Raw genomic sequence first — 16347 nt, forward strand, 5'->3', positions numbered from 1 at the left:
AAAATTGCAGGAAGTTGTAAACTTAGCCAGCTTCATCATGGGCCCCAGCTTCCCCAGTTTCGAGGACACCTTCAAAAGGCAATGTCCATCATTAAGGACCCCATCACCCAGGACATGCCCTCTTCTCATTGCTACCATCAGGGAGGAGGTACAGGAGCCTGAAGACACTCTCTCAATGATTCAGGAACAGCTTCTTTCCCTCTGCCATCCGATTTCTGAATGGACATCCAACCCATGAACACTGCCTCACTATTTTGCAAATTTTTGAACTACTTGTATTTTTAAAATATTTTTATTATAATTTATCATGTTTTTAAGTATTGCACTGTACTGCCACAAAACAACAAATTTCACAACATATCAGTAAAGGTTCTTGTGACATGAACAAAGACACTGTAGCTGGTGGATATAGAAGTCTCATTCAGCAAAATTAGCAACTATTCGAGACCCAATGTTACATGACATTTTATAAGCTAAAGACCAAAGGTAACAACAGGACAGTTCTATCGTTACAAAGTACCTACAATGCTTCCTTTGGATTGCATACAGTTTTCAAACACCCCCTTCACGCCCACACTCCAGACACCCAAACTGAATGTTGATCTCCGCTGACTCTAGGCCGCATTCATGCACAACTCTGGTTAGGCCACATCTGGAGTATTGTGTGCTGTTCTGGTCACCCCACTGTAGGAAGGATGTTCAGGCTTTGGAGAGGGCGCAGGCGAGGTTTACCAGGATGCTGTCAGGTTTAGAGAGCATATGTTATCACAGGAGGCTGGATAAACTTGGGTTGTTTTCTCTGGAGTGCTGGAGACTGTAGGGAGATCTGACAGAGATTTATAAGATTATGAGAGGCAGAGATAGAGTGGACAGAAAGTACCTGTTTCCCAGGGTTGAAATGTCTAATACCAGGGGGCATGCATTGAAGGTGAGAGGGGGTAGGTTCAAGGGGGATTTGAGGGGTAAGTTTTTTACTCAGAGAGTGGTGGATGTCTGGAATGTGCTGCCTGGTCTGGTGGTGGAGGCAAATATACTAGAGGCTTTTAAGAGATGTTTGGATAGACACATGGATGTGAGGAAGATGGAGGGAGATAGACATGGTGTAGGTAGGAGGGATTAGTGTTTGATTTGCTCGTTAGCTGGTTCAGCACAACTTTGTGGGCTGAATGGCCTGTTCCTGTACTATACTGTTCTATATGTAGGCATCTAAGGTCAAATTGTTCTGAGCTGTGTTTTAAATCCAATCTACAATCTTCATCCAAATCTGAAGTTTGGTTGCTGGTGAAATTAATATTACTCTATTCCCTAACTCCAGAATATGCCCTAACAGATAGATTTTTTTTTGAAGTGTTGCACTGTACTGCTGCCACAAATCGACAAAATTTCATGACCTATCAGTGATTCGGGTTCTAGTACTGGTGCCAATTTAAGCAAGTCCTATCTGCCCGCGTTCAGCCCCCTTCCCGTTAAGCCTTTACTGTCGATGTATCTTCAAAGTAAAGTTTATTATCAAAGTACATACATCACCACGTACAACCCTGAGGTTCTTTCTCTGCAGGCGTACTTAGCAAATCTATAGAACAGTAACTGTAAACAGGATCAATGGAGAACAAACTATGCCAATACAGATATAAATAAATAGCAATCAATAATGAGTATGAGTGTAGTTATCCCCTTTTGTTCAAGAGCCTGATGGTTGAGGGGTAGTAACTGCTCTTGAACCTGGTGGTGCGAGTGCTGAGGCTCCTGTACCTTCTACCTGAAAGCAGCAGTAGGAAGAGAGCATGTCCTGACGATGGATGCTGCTTTCCGATGGCACCATTTCATGTAGATGCGCTCAATGGTTGGGAGGGTTTTACCCGTGATGTACTGGGCCAAATCCGCTACCTTTAGAAGGATTTTCTGCCCAGAGGCATTGGTGTTCCCATACCAGGCCGTAATGCAGCCAGTGAACATACTCTCCATCACACATCTACAAAGGTTTGTCAAGGTTTTCGATGACATGCGGGATCTCCACAGACTCCTGAGGAAGTAGAGGCACTGTTGTGCTTTCTTCACAATAATATTTATATGATGGGTCCAGGACAGGTCCTCGGAGATAGTGACACCCAGGAATTTGAACTTACTGACCTTCTTCACCTCTGATCCCCCAATGAGTAGTGGCTCATGGACCTCTTGTTTCCCTCTCCCGAAGTCTACAATCAGTTCCTTGGTCTTATTGACATTGAGTGAGAGGTTGTTGTTACTACACCACTCAGCCAAGTTTTCAGTCTCCTCCATGTATGCTGATTCAACACTCTCTTCAATACAGCCCACAACAGTGGCGTCATCAGCAAACTTGTATATGGTGTTGGAGCTGTACTTAGCCACACAGTCAGGGGTGTAAAGTGAGTAGAGCTGGGGCTGAGTACACATCCCTGTGGTGCTCCTGTGCTGATGGAGATGTTTTGGCCAATCCAAGCTGACTGGGGTCTATAAGTAAGGAAATCCAGGATCCAATTGCTCAAGAGGGTGTTGAGGGCCTGGTCTTGGAGTTTACTGATTAGTTTTGAGGGAATGATGGTATTAAATGTTGAGCTGTAATCGATAAAGAGCATCCTGATGTTTGCATCTTTGCCGTCCAGATGTGCCAGGGTTGTGTGAAGAGCCAACGAGATAGCATCTGATGGGAGTAGGACGCACAGTCCATGACCAGGGTGGGTAGAATCCTTACTGGCCCTTTTCTGTATATACTCTCTGTCTTTGATGACAGGTAAGCCTTGATGGTGTCCTCACTGGCCACAGGTCCTCGGAGACTGGAGGGTAGCAATGCCTCTCCTTTGTTCAGGAAAGGGAATAGGAATAAAGCTGGGAATTATAGAGCACTGTGTCTTACATCAGTGGTGGGCAAACGACTGGAGAGGGTTCTTAGAGACAGGATTTTCAGGCATTTGGAGTAGCATAGTCAGCACGGCTTTGTGAGGGGCAGGTCTTGCCTCACGAGTCTGATTGAATTCTTCGAGGATGTGACAAAGCACATTGATGAAGGTAGAACAGTGGATGTGGTGTATATGGATCTTAGTAAGGTGTTTGATAATGTTCCCCAATGGTAGGTTCAAACAGTTCAATTTAATATCAAGAGAATGTATTTCAGTATGCCACCTGAAATTCTTACTCTTCACAGACATCCACGAAACAAGAAACCTCAAAGAATGAATGATAGTAACATCAGAACCCCAAAGCCGCCCCTTCCCCCTCCCACGCAGAAGCTTCGAGTCTCCCCCCTCCCGCTTCCCCCACTTGCACCAGCAAAAGCACCGACCCCCCTCCCCCACCATGCAAGCAATAGCAAAAGCCCCCAAAGGGACCTTGATCTCAATTCTGCGCTGGGAAGGAGGTGCTGGCATTCCACTCGATCTATGCCTCGTATCATCTTGTACACCTGCCTCTATGTCCCTTATATATCTGCCTCTGTCACTGCCATCACCCCTGGCAGCACCTTCCATGCACTGACCACTCAGTGTGGGAGAGCTTACAGCAAGGTTTCACCGTTCAGCAATAAGGGAACATCACATAGAGGCAAAGAGCACTACAGCACACAAACAGGCCCTTTGGTCCATCTAGTCCATGGCAAACCATTAATCTGTCTACTTCCATTGACCTGCACCAGGACCATAGCCCTCCATAATCTTCCCATCCATGTACCTATCTAAACTTCTCTTAAACATTGAAATCAAATTCACATGCACCCACTTCCACTGTCAGCTCATTCCCTCATGTTGCCTCTAAACTTTTCACCTTTCACCCTTAACCCATCTCAGTCTAGTCATAGTCCCACCCCATCTCAGTGGAAAAAGCCTGCTTGCATTTACCTTAGCTATACCCCTTCATAATTTTGTATACCTCTATCAAATCTCCCTTCATTTTCCTACGCTCCAAGGAATAAAGTCCTAGCCTATTCAATCCTTCCTTATAACTCATGCCTTCAAGTCTTGGAACATCCTTTAAAGTTTTTCTGCACTCATTCAATCTTAGTTACATCTTTCCTATAGGTAGATGACCAAAACTGCACACAATACTCAAAGCTAGGCTTCACCAAAGTCTTATACAATTTCAACATAACATCCCATTTCCTGTACTCAATACATTGACAACGTGCCAAAAGCTTTCTCTACAACCCGATTCAACTTTCCAGTAAGATGGTGGGGTGCTCAGATGCAGCGGCTTCTACAGGGCCAACCAAAGGTGTTATGATCTTTTTTAAGAATATTTTTTACGATTGCAAGACCCTGCTGGACATTAAGAAGTTACGGTACTGCAGGTCTGCCCCATCAGTGAGTTGCTCGTTGGCGGAGAAACTGAAGGAGTTGGATTTGCTGTGGACCGTAATGCTTCCTGTGACAGAGAGGCATCGATGTGCAGTCTAACAGTGAGAAATTGTCTTAGTTGCTGTTCTTGTGATCACAAGACATTGGTGGTGTTAAATGCTAAAGGCCAGTTTGCTGTTCTATTGACAAACAGCAGGGGGCGCTTCCTGGTCTTGGTCCTAGGAAGGACTAGGCCTCAAGCGGCAGTGTCCCCTGCTGCAGTTTCCCAGAAGAGGGGGTTTGGAATCAGTGCTGCCCCCCAGTGTTTGCTCAGCAGAAAACAAGTTGTATTGTGATCAACTGCAGACTGCTGCAACATTCATGGACTCAGGAACATACTTTGTGTGACTTTATTTTACTGCTATCTTATATGTGCCTTGTACTGTGTATGACTTAATATATCTGTACATTTTGCTCTTAATAGATCTGTGCTTCACACCGTAGATCCAAGTGAAGCGTCTTTTTTGGCTGTATTCATGGGTATTCATGTATGGCTGAATGACAATTAAACTTGAAATTGACCTTGCTGCTATATTTCCTCACACCTATAGTCTCTGTGTCCATCTTCCAATTAAACACAGATGCAAAAAATCCGTTTAAGATCTCCCCCGTCTTTTCCGCTCCACACATAGATTACCATTTTGATCTTCCAGAGGACTAACTTTGTCCCTTGCGATCTTTTTGCCCTTAAAATATTTGTAGAAGCCCTCAGATCACTTACCTTGTCTGCTAGAGCAACTTCACGCCTTCTTGTAGCCTTCCTAATTTCCTTAAGTGTTCTGTTACATTTCTTATCCTCCTTAAGCACCTGATTTGTTCCTGCCTGCCTAAATCTGCTATGCACCTCCTTTTCGTTCTTAACCAGGGCCTCAAATCTCTTGAAAACTAAGGTTCCCTAAACCTGTTATTTGTGCCTTTTATTATGAATATAAGTTCTGTACTCTCAAAATTTCACTTTTGAATGCCTCTCACTTACCACGTACACCTTTGCCAGAAAACAACCTCTCTCAATCTATCCTTGCCAGATCTTTTCTGATGCTATCAAAATTGACCTTTCTCTCATTTAGAATCTCAACCAGATGACTAGACCTATCTTGTTGCATATTTACTTTGAAACTAATGGCATTATGATCACTAGATTCAAAGAGTTCCCCTACACAAACTTCTTTCACCTGCCCTGTCTCATTCCCTAATAGGAGATCTAGTATTGCTCTCTCTTTAGTTGGGACTTCTAAGTACTAATTAAGGAAACTTTCCTGAACATATTTCACAAACTCTTTCCTGTCCAGCCCTTTTACAGTATGGGAGTTCCAGTCAACATGTGGAAAGTTAAAATCATCTACTATCACAATCTTTATGTTTCTTGCAACAATCTGCAATCTCTCTACAAATTTGCTCCACTAAATCCCATGGACTGCTGCTTGGTCTATAATATAATCCCGTAAATGGGGTCATACCTTCCTTATTCCTCATTTCTACCCATAAAGCCTCAGTAAACGAGCTCTCTGGTCTGCCCTGGCTGAGCACTGCCGTGACATTTTCTTTGACTAGTAATGCCACTCCTCCCCCATTAATCTCTCCAGCTCTTATCATGTCTAAAACAACAAAACGCCAGAACATTGAGCTGCCAGTCCTGCCCCTCCTGCAACCAAGTCTCACTAATGGCTACAATGTCATAATTCCCAGTGTTGATCTATGCCCTGAGCTCATCCGCCTTTCCTACGATACCCATTGCAATGAAATATATACAGCTCAGGACACTAGTCCTGTCATGCTCAGCCTTTTGATTCCTGACTTTGACATCTTTCTTCACAACTTCTCCACAATCTGTTGTGGCACTCTGGTTTCAAACCCCTGCAACCCTGCAACTCCAGTTTAAACCACCGCCCCACCCCTGTGCATTAACAACCCTTCCCGCTAGGCTATTAGTCCCCCTCCGGTTTAACGTCGAACTGCCCCTTCTGTACAGGTCCCACTTTCCCTGGAGGAGAGCCCAATGATCCAAAAATCTGAAGCCCTCCCTCCTACACCAACTCCTTAGCCACGTGTTAAACTGTATGATCTTCCTATTTCTGGCCTCACTGGCATGTGGCACAGGTAGCAGTCCTCAGATCACTTACCCGGAGGTCCTGCCCTTTAACTTAGCACCTAACTCCCTGAACTCACTTTGCAGGACCTTGTCACCACTCCTACCCCTGTCATTGGTACCATTGTGGACCACGGCCTCGGGCTGCTCACCCTCCCACTTCAGAGTGCTGTGGACTCATTCCGAAATGCACCCGGGAGGCAACAAGCAATCTGGGAATCTTGTCCTTGTCCACAAAATCTCCTTGCTGTTCCCCTAACCAAAGAATCCCCTATCACTACAACTCACTTCTTCTCCCCATTTCCCTTCTGAGTCACAGAGCCAGCCTCAGTGCCAGAGACCTGCCTTCTTTGGCTTCTGCCTGGTAGGTCGCCTGCCCCCGCCCCCGCCCATCCTAACAGAATCCAGAGTTGTATACTTATTATTGAGGGGAGCGGCCACAGGTGTGCCCTGCACTGGCTGCCTGTTCCCTTTCCCCTTCCTGACGGTCACCCAGGTACCTGCCTCCTGCAACTTAGGGGTGACTGCCTCCCTGTAGCTCCTGCATAGCACCTCCTCATTCTCCTGTGTGAGCCGAAGGCCATCGAGCTGCAGCTCCAGTCCCTTAACACGGTCTCGAAGGAGCTGCAGCTCGGTGCACTTTGTGCAGATGTGGTTATCTGGGACATTGGAGGTCTCCCAAAGCTCCCACATCTCACACAGAGACATACCACCAATGCTGGGCCCATTCTTAGCGCTATGTACTAACAGGGGGGAAAAAACTTACTAGAATCTTACTCAGAGCCTTCGCCTGTGCCAGTTGAGTCAAAACCAGACCACTCTAACATTGCCCCACTCACACAATGGCTGCTCTGCTTACACCTCCTTTCCTTTTATTGGCTCAAACAATGACTCACTCCCGACAAGACTTGCAGCTTTGAAATGGCTCTTGCCCTCCCTGCAAGACATCGCTCTCTCACTCACTACTTCAAAGAGATGTTTGGAATGGGGATGAGGTGAATTTTTCCCCTGAAGGTTTTGGGTCTTTGGAACTTTTATCATCGAAGGTCAGTGGGAGCAGGATGCTTCCTGTCTCTAAGGGTAGGGGTGGAGTTGGGAAACATTACAGCCTTGCCTCTGATAAATGTGAATCCCGTTCTTCCCTCCCCAGCTCCCGGCACGGCTATCGGGGGACAATTCCCTACGGCGTCTTCCTGCAGTCCGGCCCCAGCCATTTTCATGGTGGGCTCCCCTCCCAGTGGCGCCTCGCCCCACTCTGGCCGAACACGCATGTTTTCAGGTACGTCCCTGTCTTCCTTGCTGCTTCATTTGTGTGCTTACATTCCAAAAACAATCTTGAGCAACACACACAAAATGCAGGTCAGGCAGCATCTACGGAAAAGGGTAAACAGTTGTCATTTCATAAAAGTCCAAAATTCTAAAGTAAATTGATTATCAAAGTACTTACAGTGTATGTTACCATTTATCACTCTGATATTCATTTTCTTGCAGGCATTCACTGTAGAACAAAGAAAGGGTAGCAGTTAGCACGATGCTATTACAGCTCAGGACATCGAAGTTCAGAGTAAAATTTATTATCAGAGTACATACGTGTCACCACATACGAGCCCGGGATTCTTCTTCCTGTGGGCAGACTCAGCCAACCTATAGAATAGTAACTGTAAACAGGATCAATGGAAGAGCGAGAGCATTGAAGACAGCAAACTGTTGGAATGTAACTATAAGTAAACAGCAATAAATAATAAGAACATGAAATAACAAGATGTAAAGAGTCCTTAAAGTGAGATCATTGGTTGTGGGAACATCGGAATAAATGAGTGTAATTGTCCTCTTTTGTTCAAGAGCCCGATGGATGAGGGGTGGTAATTGTTGCTGAACCTGGTGGTGCGAGTCCTGAGGCTCTTGTACTTCCTACCTGATGGCAGCAGGGAGAAGAGAGCATGGCCTGGGTAGTGGGAGTCTCTGACGATGGATGCTGCTTTCCTGCAACAGTGTTTCGTGTAGATGTGCTCAGTGGTTGGGAGGATTCAGAGCTCAGTTCCAGCATCCTCTATAAGCACACGAGTTTCCTCCCACAGTCCAAAGACATACTGGTTGGTAGGTTAATTGGTCATTGTAAATTGTTCTGTGATTAAGCTAGGGTTAAATTGTTGGGTTGCTGAGCAGCACATCTTGTTGGCTGTTTATTGCCCTTCATAGATGCTGCCTGGCTTGCTGAATTTCTCCAGCATTCTGTGCGTGTTGCATTTCACTGTGTCTTTCAACGCACATGTGACACATTAAGCTAATATTTAGTCGGTAAAACATTTTAGGGACAGCTTCTTCCCCTCCACCACTGGATTTCAGAATGGCCCATGAACACAATTTCACAATTTTGCTCTCTTTTTGAACTACCTATTTAATGTTTGTAATATTTCTTATAGTAATTACTTTATGTCTTGTACTGCTTGTACTGTACTGTTGCCACAAAACACTATGTCACTGGTAATGAACCTGATTCAGATTGTGATCTCTCCAATCTCTAATGGTGCTGCAGTCGGCTCCTCCAGCTCAGTGAGCTCACTGGGTTCCTGTAGTGGCTGGGCTCCCCAGGGCTCCCCTCTGGGTCTTGCCATCGAGCCCGAGATGTCCTCGGCTCTCCGGTACAACTTCGCCGAGACCAGCGCAACCAACGTGGAGGCTGCCGTCACCTTTGAAGCCCCAGAGCTACCCGAAGAGACTCTCATGGAGGTGTGTGCATTTTTTAAACATCTTTCTCAAGTGTGCTGGGGTATTGCGTACAGTTCTGGTCGTCCTGTACAGGGAACGGTTGTCAAGGATGTGAAAAGGGTGCAGAGGAGGTTTATCAGCATGCTGCCTGGTGTAGAGAGCATGTGTCATCGCGAGAGGCTGGACAAGCTGGGCTGTTTTCTTTGGAGCGTGGGAGACTGAGGGGAGATCTGATCAAGGTTTATAAGATCATGAGAAGCACAGATAGAGTGGACAGAGACTATCTGTTTCCCAGGGTTGAAATGTCTAATGCCATTTAAGGTGAAAGGGTGTAATTTCAAAGGAGAATTGAGGGCAAGTTTTTAACAGAGTATGGTGAAGCTTTATAAGGCACTGGTGAGGCCTCACTTGGAGTATTGTGAGCAGTTTTGGGCCCTTTATCTTAGAAAGGATGTGCTGATATTGGAGAGGATTCAAAGGAAATTCATGAAAACGACTCTGGTATTGAAAGGCTTCTCATATGAGGAGTGTTTGTTGGATCTGGGCCTCTACTCACTGGAATTCAGAAAAATGAGAAGGGATCTCACTGAAACCTATTGAATGTTGAAAGGCCTGAACAGAGTGGATGTGGACAGGGTGTTTCCTATGGTGGGAGAGTCTAGGATCAGAGGGCACAGCCCCAGAATAGAAAACATCCATTTAGAATGGTGATGCGGCGGAATTTCTTAAGCCAAAGAGTGGTGAAACTGCAGAATTCGTTGCTATAGGTCACTATGAAGGCCAAGTCACTGGGTCTATTTAAGGAAGAGGTTGATCGATTCTTGATTAGCCAGGGCATGAAAGGATAGGAGGAGAAGGCAGGAGAGTGGGGCTGAAAGGAAAAATGGATCAGCCATGATGAAATGGCAGAGCAGATTCGATTGCCAAATTCTGCTCCTATATCTTATGGTTTCATAGTGTTACAGTGGGTTTTATCATTTTACAGTGTTACAGTGGGTGTTATGGTTTTACAGTGTTACAGTGGGTGTTATGGTTTTACAGTGTTACAGGGGGTGTTATGATTTTATAATGTTACAGTGGGTGTTATGGTTTTACAGTGTTACAGTGGGTGTTATGGTTTTACAGTGTTACAGGAGGTGTTATGGTTTTTTAGTGTTACAGGAGGTGTTATGGTTTTATTGTTTTACAGAGGGTGCCGTGAATGTGCTGCCTGAGATGGTGGTCGAGGCAGACACATTAGAGAATTTTAAGATATATTTTGAATGTGAGGAAAATGGAAGGACATTGTGTAGGTTAATTTCATTGGCAATTTGATTACTAATTTAATTGATTCAGGACAACATTGAGGGCCGAATGGCTTGTTCTTGAGCTGTACTGTTCTATGTTCTCTGTTCAGGCAGTAATGTTTTTACATACATTTGAGCAAACCTGGGTAATTTTCATTCCTTTGAATTTACTAGAGCAGATCCATTGAAGGTGATTGGAAGAGATTATTGGGGGATGTCAGAGGTAGTGTTCTTACACACGGAGTGGTGGGTTGTGGAGAAAACATCCTTTCCACATCCACTCTATTCAGACCTTAAAACATTCAATAGGTTTCAATGAGATTCCCGCTTCAGTCTTCTAAACTCCAGTGAGTACAGGCCTAGGGCCATCAAACACTGCTTATATTTTAACTCTTTCATTCCCATTCTCGTGAACGTCCTCTGAATCCTTTCCAATGGCAGCACATCCTTTCTTAGATTTGCAGCCCAAACATATGGGGTTGTATCCCAATCCTAGGCTGATACAACAGTGAGGGAGTGTTGTATTGTCTGTGAGGTGGCTGCTGAGTCTTCTGGGATGGGATATTAAACAGACGCTTATCCGTAAAACCCCACAGTTGCTATTTGGAAGAGAATGAGGCAAGTTTGCAGCAGAGATTGCTCAGGCAGATGGTTCCCCCGGGGAAGATTAAAGATTAACTTTATTTGTCACAGGTGCATCGTAATGTGTTTGATTTGCGTTGTGCAGGGGGCAGATTGCAAGTGTCACCACGCTTTCGGCTCCAACATAGCATGGCCAGAGACGCTCCTGGAGGAAACCCACGCAGTAACGGGGAGAATGTACAGGCTCCTTAGAGTAGTGGGAATTGCACCTCGGTCAGTGACGCGGTAAAGCGTTACACTACTGGTGCCGTCCGTGCCATTACACGGAGATTATGCAGTCATGGCTCTGTGTGTGCAGAAGATGGCCGCCAGACAACAGTGACTACACTTGCATTGTGTGTCACTGCTTGTCCTCTGCCCCCGACACATCCTTGGGTGTGTCGGTTGTGAACGCCACCAACCATTTTCACTGTACGTTTCGACGTACATCTGAGTCTGAAGATCTGAAGACTTCTGAGGAACCTCTGCGGGGAGTGAAGTGTTTCGAGACATCCCACAGTTGTGATGAGCTGTGTGAGGTGTATTGGTGGTGTTTTGTGTGCGTGGATACAGCTACCTCTGACAGCGTCATCACTGATAGTAAGATAAAATTGGATTGTTTGGGTACAGCCCAAGTCGAGGCAGTGCTGTCCAGGCCCCAGAGCATATCAAAGCGACTGAACCTGATGTTTGGACGACAATTTAAGCAGTGGGCCGAATCGTGAAGGTCAGGTATGGGCCAAATCGAGGCAGTGGGGACCAGGCCCCAGAGCATATCAAAGTGAACGAACCCGATGTTTGGACAACGATTCAGGTGCCGGGCCAGAATGAAAAGGTCAGGGTGTAGGAGGCCGAGGCGAGGGATGGGCTGGCTCACTTTGCTGCTACACAACGTTTACTCAGCTCTGTGCTGAACTAAGGATCTGTGGACAGACTGTCTTTGTGGACTTCAGTTCAGATCACTGTTTGTTTGTGGTTATTGTTTGCATGATTTGTTTTTCTCCTCTCCACATTGAGTGTTTATCAGTCTTTTTTTCAATGGGTTCTTTTGGGTTTCTTCGTTTCATGACGAATCACAAGATAGTATATCATATACATACTTTGATAATAAGTGTACTTTGAACTTTTAAACTTTGAAAATAACTGGACCCAGGACACAAGCACTCTTACGACTCGACCACACTTTATTTCACCTGTGCACAAGGAGAGCAGCGTGTCCCCTGTGACCCCCACTGTTCTGAATTCTGAGCAGAGAAATGCCATTTTTATACAGAATCTGCTAGCAGTTACGAGTATTGAGTATTTGGTAAAGTGTGTATGTTTGAATGCCTTGCTTGCAAGAACAATCACCGTTCATACTACAGGTGTCAAAAGTCAATCAAAACTATAAGCTAACAACTGATGAAACTTGAAGTTAGAATAGCAATTGACCCTTATTGGAGTGCGTGCCTTTGATCGCTTATCTCGTCTCCAGAACCCTGCTGTGCAGAGGAAGTCTACGCTCTTCAAAGACCTGGGTTATCTGCATCTTCCTTCCAGTAAGATGGAGGAGTGCTCAAACGCAGTGGCTTTTATGGGGTCAGCCAGAGGTGTTATTGACCCTTCTAAACATACTTATTTTTACAAGACCCTGCTGGACATTAAGAACTCAAAGTACCGTCGGTCTACCCCACCAGGGAGTTGCTCATCGGCGGAGGAATCGAAGGGGCTGGCCTTGTTGCGGACCGTGCTGCTGCCTGCATCAGAGGAGTCCGTGCGGGAAGGCGGTGTGTAGTCTAACAGTGAGTGGTCATCTGTTCTTGTGATCGTAAGACCCGGTGGGGCGTTGGTACTGTGGAATGCTGCAAACCGATTCACTGGTTTATTGGCGGACGGCGGGAGAGGTGCGTGGCCTCGGTCGCGGCAGGGACCAGGCCTCAAGCCGCAGTTTCACCTGTTCACAGCCGCCCAGGAGAGAGGTGGCGGAGTGTTCGTGCGCCGCCGGGGCGGTGTGGCACGTCGCCCAGGCTAGAGTCAGTGCTGCCCCCCAGCGTTCACTCAGCAAAAGTCAAAGTGTATTGTGTTCAACTGCAGACTGCTGCAACATTCCTGCACTCAGGGACTTGGACTGTATTTCTTTTGTATGACTGTATTTTACTGCTGTCTGCCTTATATGTGCCTTGTGCTGTATGTGAATGTTGGCACTGCACCTCGGCCCCAGAGTAACACTGTTTTGTTTGGCTGTATTCATGTCTGGTTGGATGACAATTAAACTTGAACTTGCTCTCGATCTGCCGTCCATCCTTGGCTGGATGTTATGTTAACCCTTGCCTTACCGCGACTTCCACAACTGCACAGGGTCCCTCACGCCCAGCGCCTGTCTCGTTCACAGCAGGAACACACCGTCATCCTGAAGAACCTGCGTTTCACACTGACCTTCGTTCACTGTGTGATGGAGATCGCCTCGGCCAGGGGCAGCTCCCTGGAGGCCACGTCCAGCTCGGGGACCGCCGGCAGCCAGCTTCAGGACAGCATGGTGGTGGATCAGATTAGCCTCCTGAGCAAGGAGTGGAGGTGAGGCCTGTGGGGAGAGGAGAAGGGGTGGGGGAAGTGGGATGGCAGGGGAGAAGGTAAGGGGGAGGAGTGCTGGAGGTTAGCTCTAAACATTGTACCGCAGATCTGGTTCTAAGTTCTGTCCACTTACAACTCGCATTTAAAATTCTCACCCTTATTCCTCTGGCCCCTACACCCATCCCTGTCTTTATGACCCTGTCTGACACCTACACCCCTCCCTGTCTCTATGACCCTGTCTGACACCCACACTCCTCCCTGTGTCTGTGACCTCCTCAATCCCCTACACCCCTCCCTGTGTCTGTGACCCCCTCAATCCCCTACACCCCTCCCTGACTCTGTAAACCCTTCCAGCCCCTACACCCCTTCCTGTCTCTCTAACCCCCTCCAGCCCCTACACCCCTCCCTGACTCTGTAAGTCTCTCTGACCTGACACCCCTCCCATCTCTGCAACCCACTCCAGCCCCCACACACCTCCCTCCCATCTGTGTAACCCCCTCCAGCCCCAACCCCAACCATCTCCGTAAATCACTGCAGCCCCGACACCCCTCCGTCCCCTACACCCCTCCCTGTCTCTGTAAACCCCTTCCGGACCCTACACCCCTCCCTGTCTCTGTAAACCCCTTCCGGACCCTACACCCCTCCCTGTCTCTGTAACCCCCTCCGGACCTTACACCCCTCCCTGTCTCTGTAACCCCCTCCAGCCCCTACATCCCTCCTGCCTCTGTAACCCCCTTCATCCCCTACATCCCTCCTGCCTCTGTAACCCCCTTCATCCCCTACATCTCTCCCTGTCTCTGTAACTTTAAGGCTTCCAAGCCCACAGGTTCTCAACCCTCCTCCATTTCCCACCTATGGATCGATTGAAGGGTTCTTGATTGTGAGGGAGGTTGAGGGTTAACGGGGAGAAGCTGGGAGGATGGGATTAAAAATGACCAGCCATGATTGTATAGCGGGGCAGACTCGTTGGGTTGAAGTGCAGGGTAAGTGGGGGGCACACTGAGGTACCGCGCTGACTGCCGCTGTCTGTACTTTTGTGTTCCAGTTACGCAGAGCAGCTGGTTCTCTCCATGAAGGTGGCAGAGCTGCTGTCGACGGCCCTGCGCCTCAGCAAGAGTCAGATCAAGGAGGGCAGACTGTACCCCTCGTCCAGCGTTAAACAGGGTTAGCTGATCTTTACCTTTGGTCTGGATGCCAACCGATTAGTGTCACATAACGCAGATCACACTAGTAGTCCGTGCTAATTAATGCTGAGGCTTTATAAAGCACTGGTGAGGCCTCACTTGGAGTATGGTGAGCAGTTTTAGGCCCCTTATCTAAGAAAGGATGTGCTGACATTGGACAAGGTTCAAAGGAGGTTCACAGAAATTATTCTAGGATTGAAAGGTTTATCATTTGAAGAATGTTTGATGGCTCTGGGTCTGTACTCACTGGAATTCAGAAGAATGGGATCTCATTGAAAGCTATCGAATGTTGAAAAGCCTGGGCAGAGTGGATGCAGAAAGGATGTTCCATATGGTGGGTGAGTCTAGGGCCAGAGGACACAGACTCAGAATAGAGGAACATCTATTTAGAACAAATATGAGGAAAAATGTTTTTAGCCAGAGGGTGGCAAATCTATGGAATTCGTTGCCACGGGCAGCTGTGGAGGCTAAGTCATCGGGGATATTCAAGACTTCCTGAAAAGTCTTCCTGAAAGGTTACGGGGAGAAGGCGGGAGATTGGGGCCAAGAAGGAAATGCATCAGCCATGATGGAATGGCAGAGCAGACCTCGATGGGCTGAATGGCCTAATTCTGCTCCAATGTGTTTTGGTCTTAACTCAGTCACTCTCGGAATCAGGTGTATAGAATGTCACTGGCATACAAAATGTCATGAAACGTGTTGTTTTGCGGCAGCAGTATATTGCAATATGTCATAACTTTTAAGCTATACATTACAATAAGAAATATATATTTTAAAAATTAAATAATTAGTGCAAAAGAGAGCAAACAATGAAGAAAAACTAGAGAGGTAGTGTTCATGGATTCAACATCCATTCAGGAAGTGACGACCGAGGGGAAGAAGCTGTTCCTGAATCATTGAGTGTGTGTCTTCAGACTCCTTCCTGATGGTGGTAATGAGAACAAGGCATGTCCTGGGTGATGAGATCCTGAATGATGGATGCTGCCTTTTTGAGACGTTAGGTTTTGAAGATGTCCTTGGTGCTGGGTAGGCTGGTGCTCAGGATGGAGCTGACTGAGTGCCTCATGCCTCTCTCTCTCTCTCATGGGAGATCACCTCATTAACTTTAATCTGCATGAGTCAGTCTCCGTCCCTTCATGTCCACTTGATCAAAGTCTTGCTTTATTCAGAGTCCGTTCTCTGCACTGATTTTTATTCCAAGTCAGCAGCTCCTGACCTTTGCTGTCAGCCACAGAACATTCCCCCCAGGACTGCTAACGGCTGATTTTGTGAGAAATGTAGAAAAAGAGCAGACCCTTGAATTCTGCTCCATCTAGGAGGAGATTTAGACCAGTTAGACCCTTCAATTCTGCTCCATCTAGGAGGAGATTTAGACAATTTGGCCCATCGAGTCTGCTCCAACATTCAATCACAGCTGATTTTTTTTCTCAAACCCATTCTCTCATTTTCTTCCCTTAACCCCCTCACCAATCTAGAACTTACCAATCTTTGCGCTAGATGCACCCAGTGACTCAGCCTCCACAGCTGTCTGTGGCAATGAATTCTGCAGATTCACCACCTTCTGG

The 16347-nt window shown here is 46.7% G+C and overlaps 1 protein-coding gene across 5 annotated transcripts in view; it reads left to right on the forward strand.

Annotated features, from left to right (window-relative positions):
- The window catches only part of ulk1b (unc-51 like autophagy activating kinase 1), a 129528-nt gene that overhangs the window by 100992 nt on the left and 12189 nt on the right, over positions 1-16347 (forward strand). For 2 of the 5 annotated variants that reach the window (XM_072240799.1, XM_072240801.1), the window contains 4 exons: positions 7583-7711; positions 8969-9162; positions 13420-13601; positions 14644-14762. In XM_072240799.1, the coding sequence (XP_072096900.1) occupies positions 7583-7711; positions 8969-9162; positions 13420-13601; positions 14644-14762 (624 nt within the window). The other 3 variants (XM_072240800.1, XM_072240803.1, XM_072240804.1) reach the window with 3 other exon arrangements.

Source organism: Mobula birostris, chromosome 22 (assembly GCF_030028105.1).
Source record: "Mobula birostris isolate sMobBir1 chromosome 22, sMobBir1.hap1, whole genome shotgun sequence".
Lineage (NCBI taxonomy): Eukaryota > Metazoa > Chordata > Chondrichthyes > Myliobatiformes > Myliobatidae > Mobula > Mobula birostris.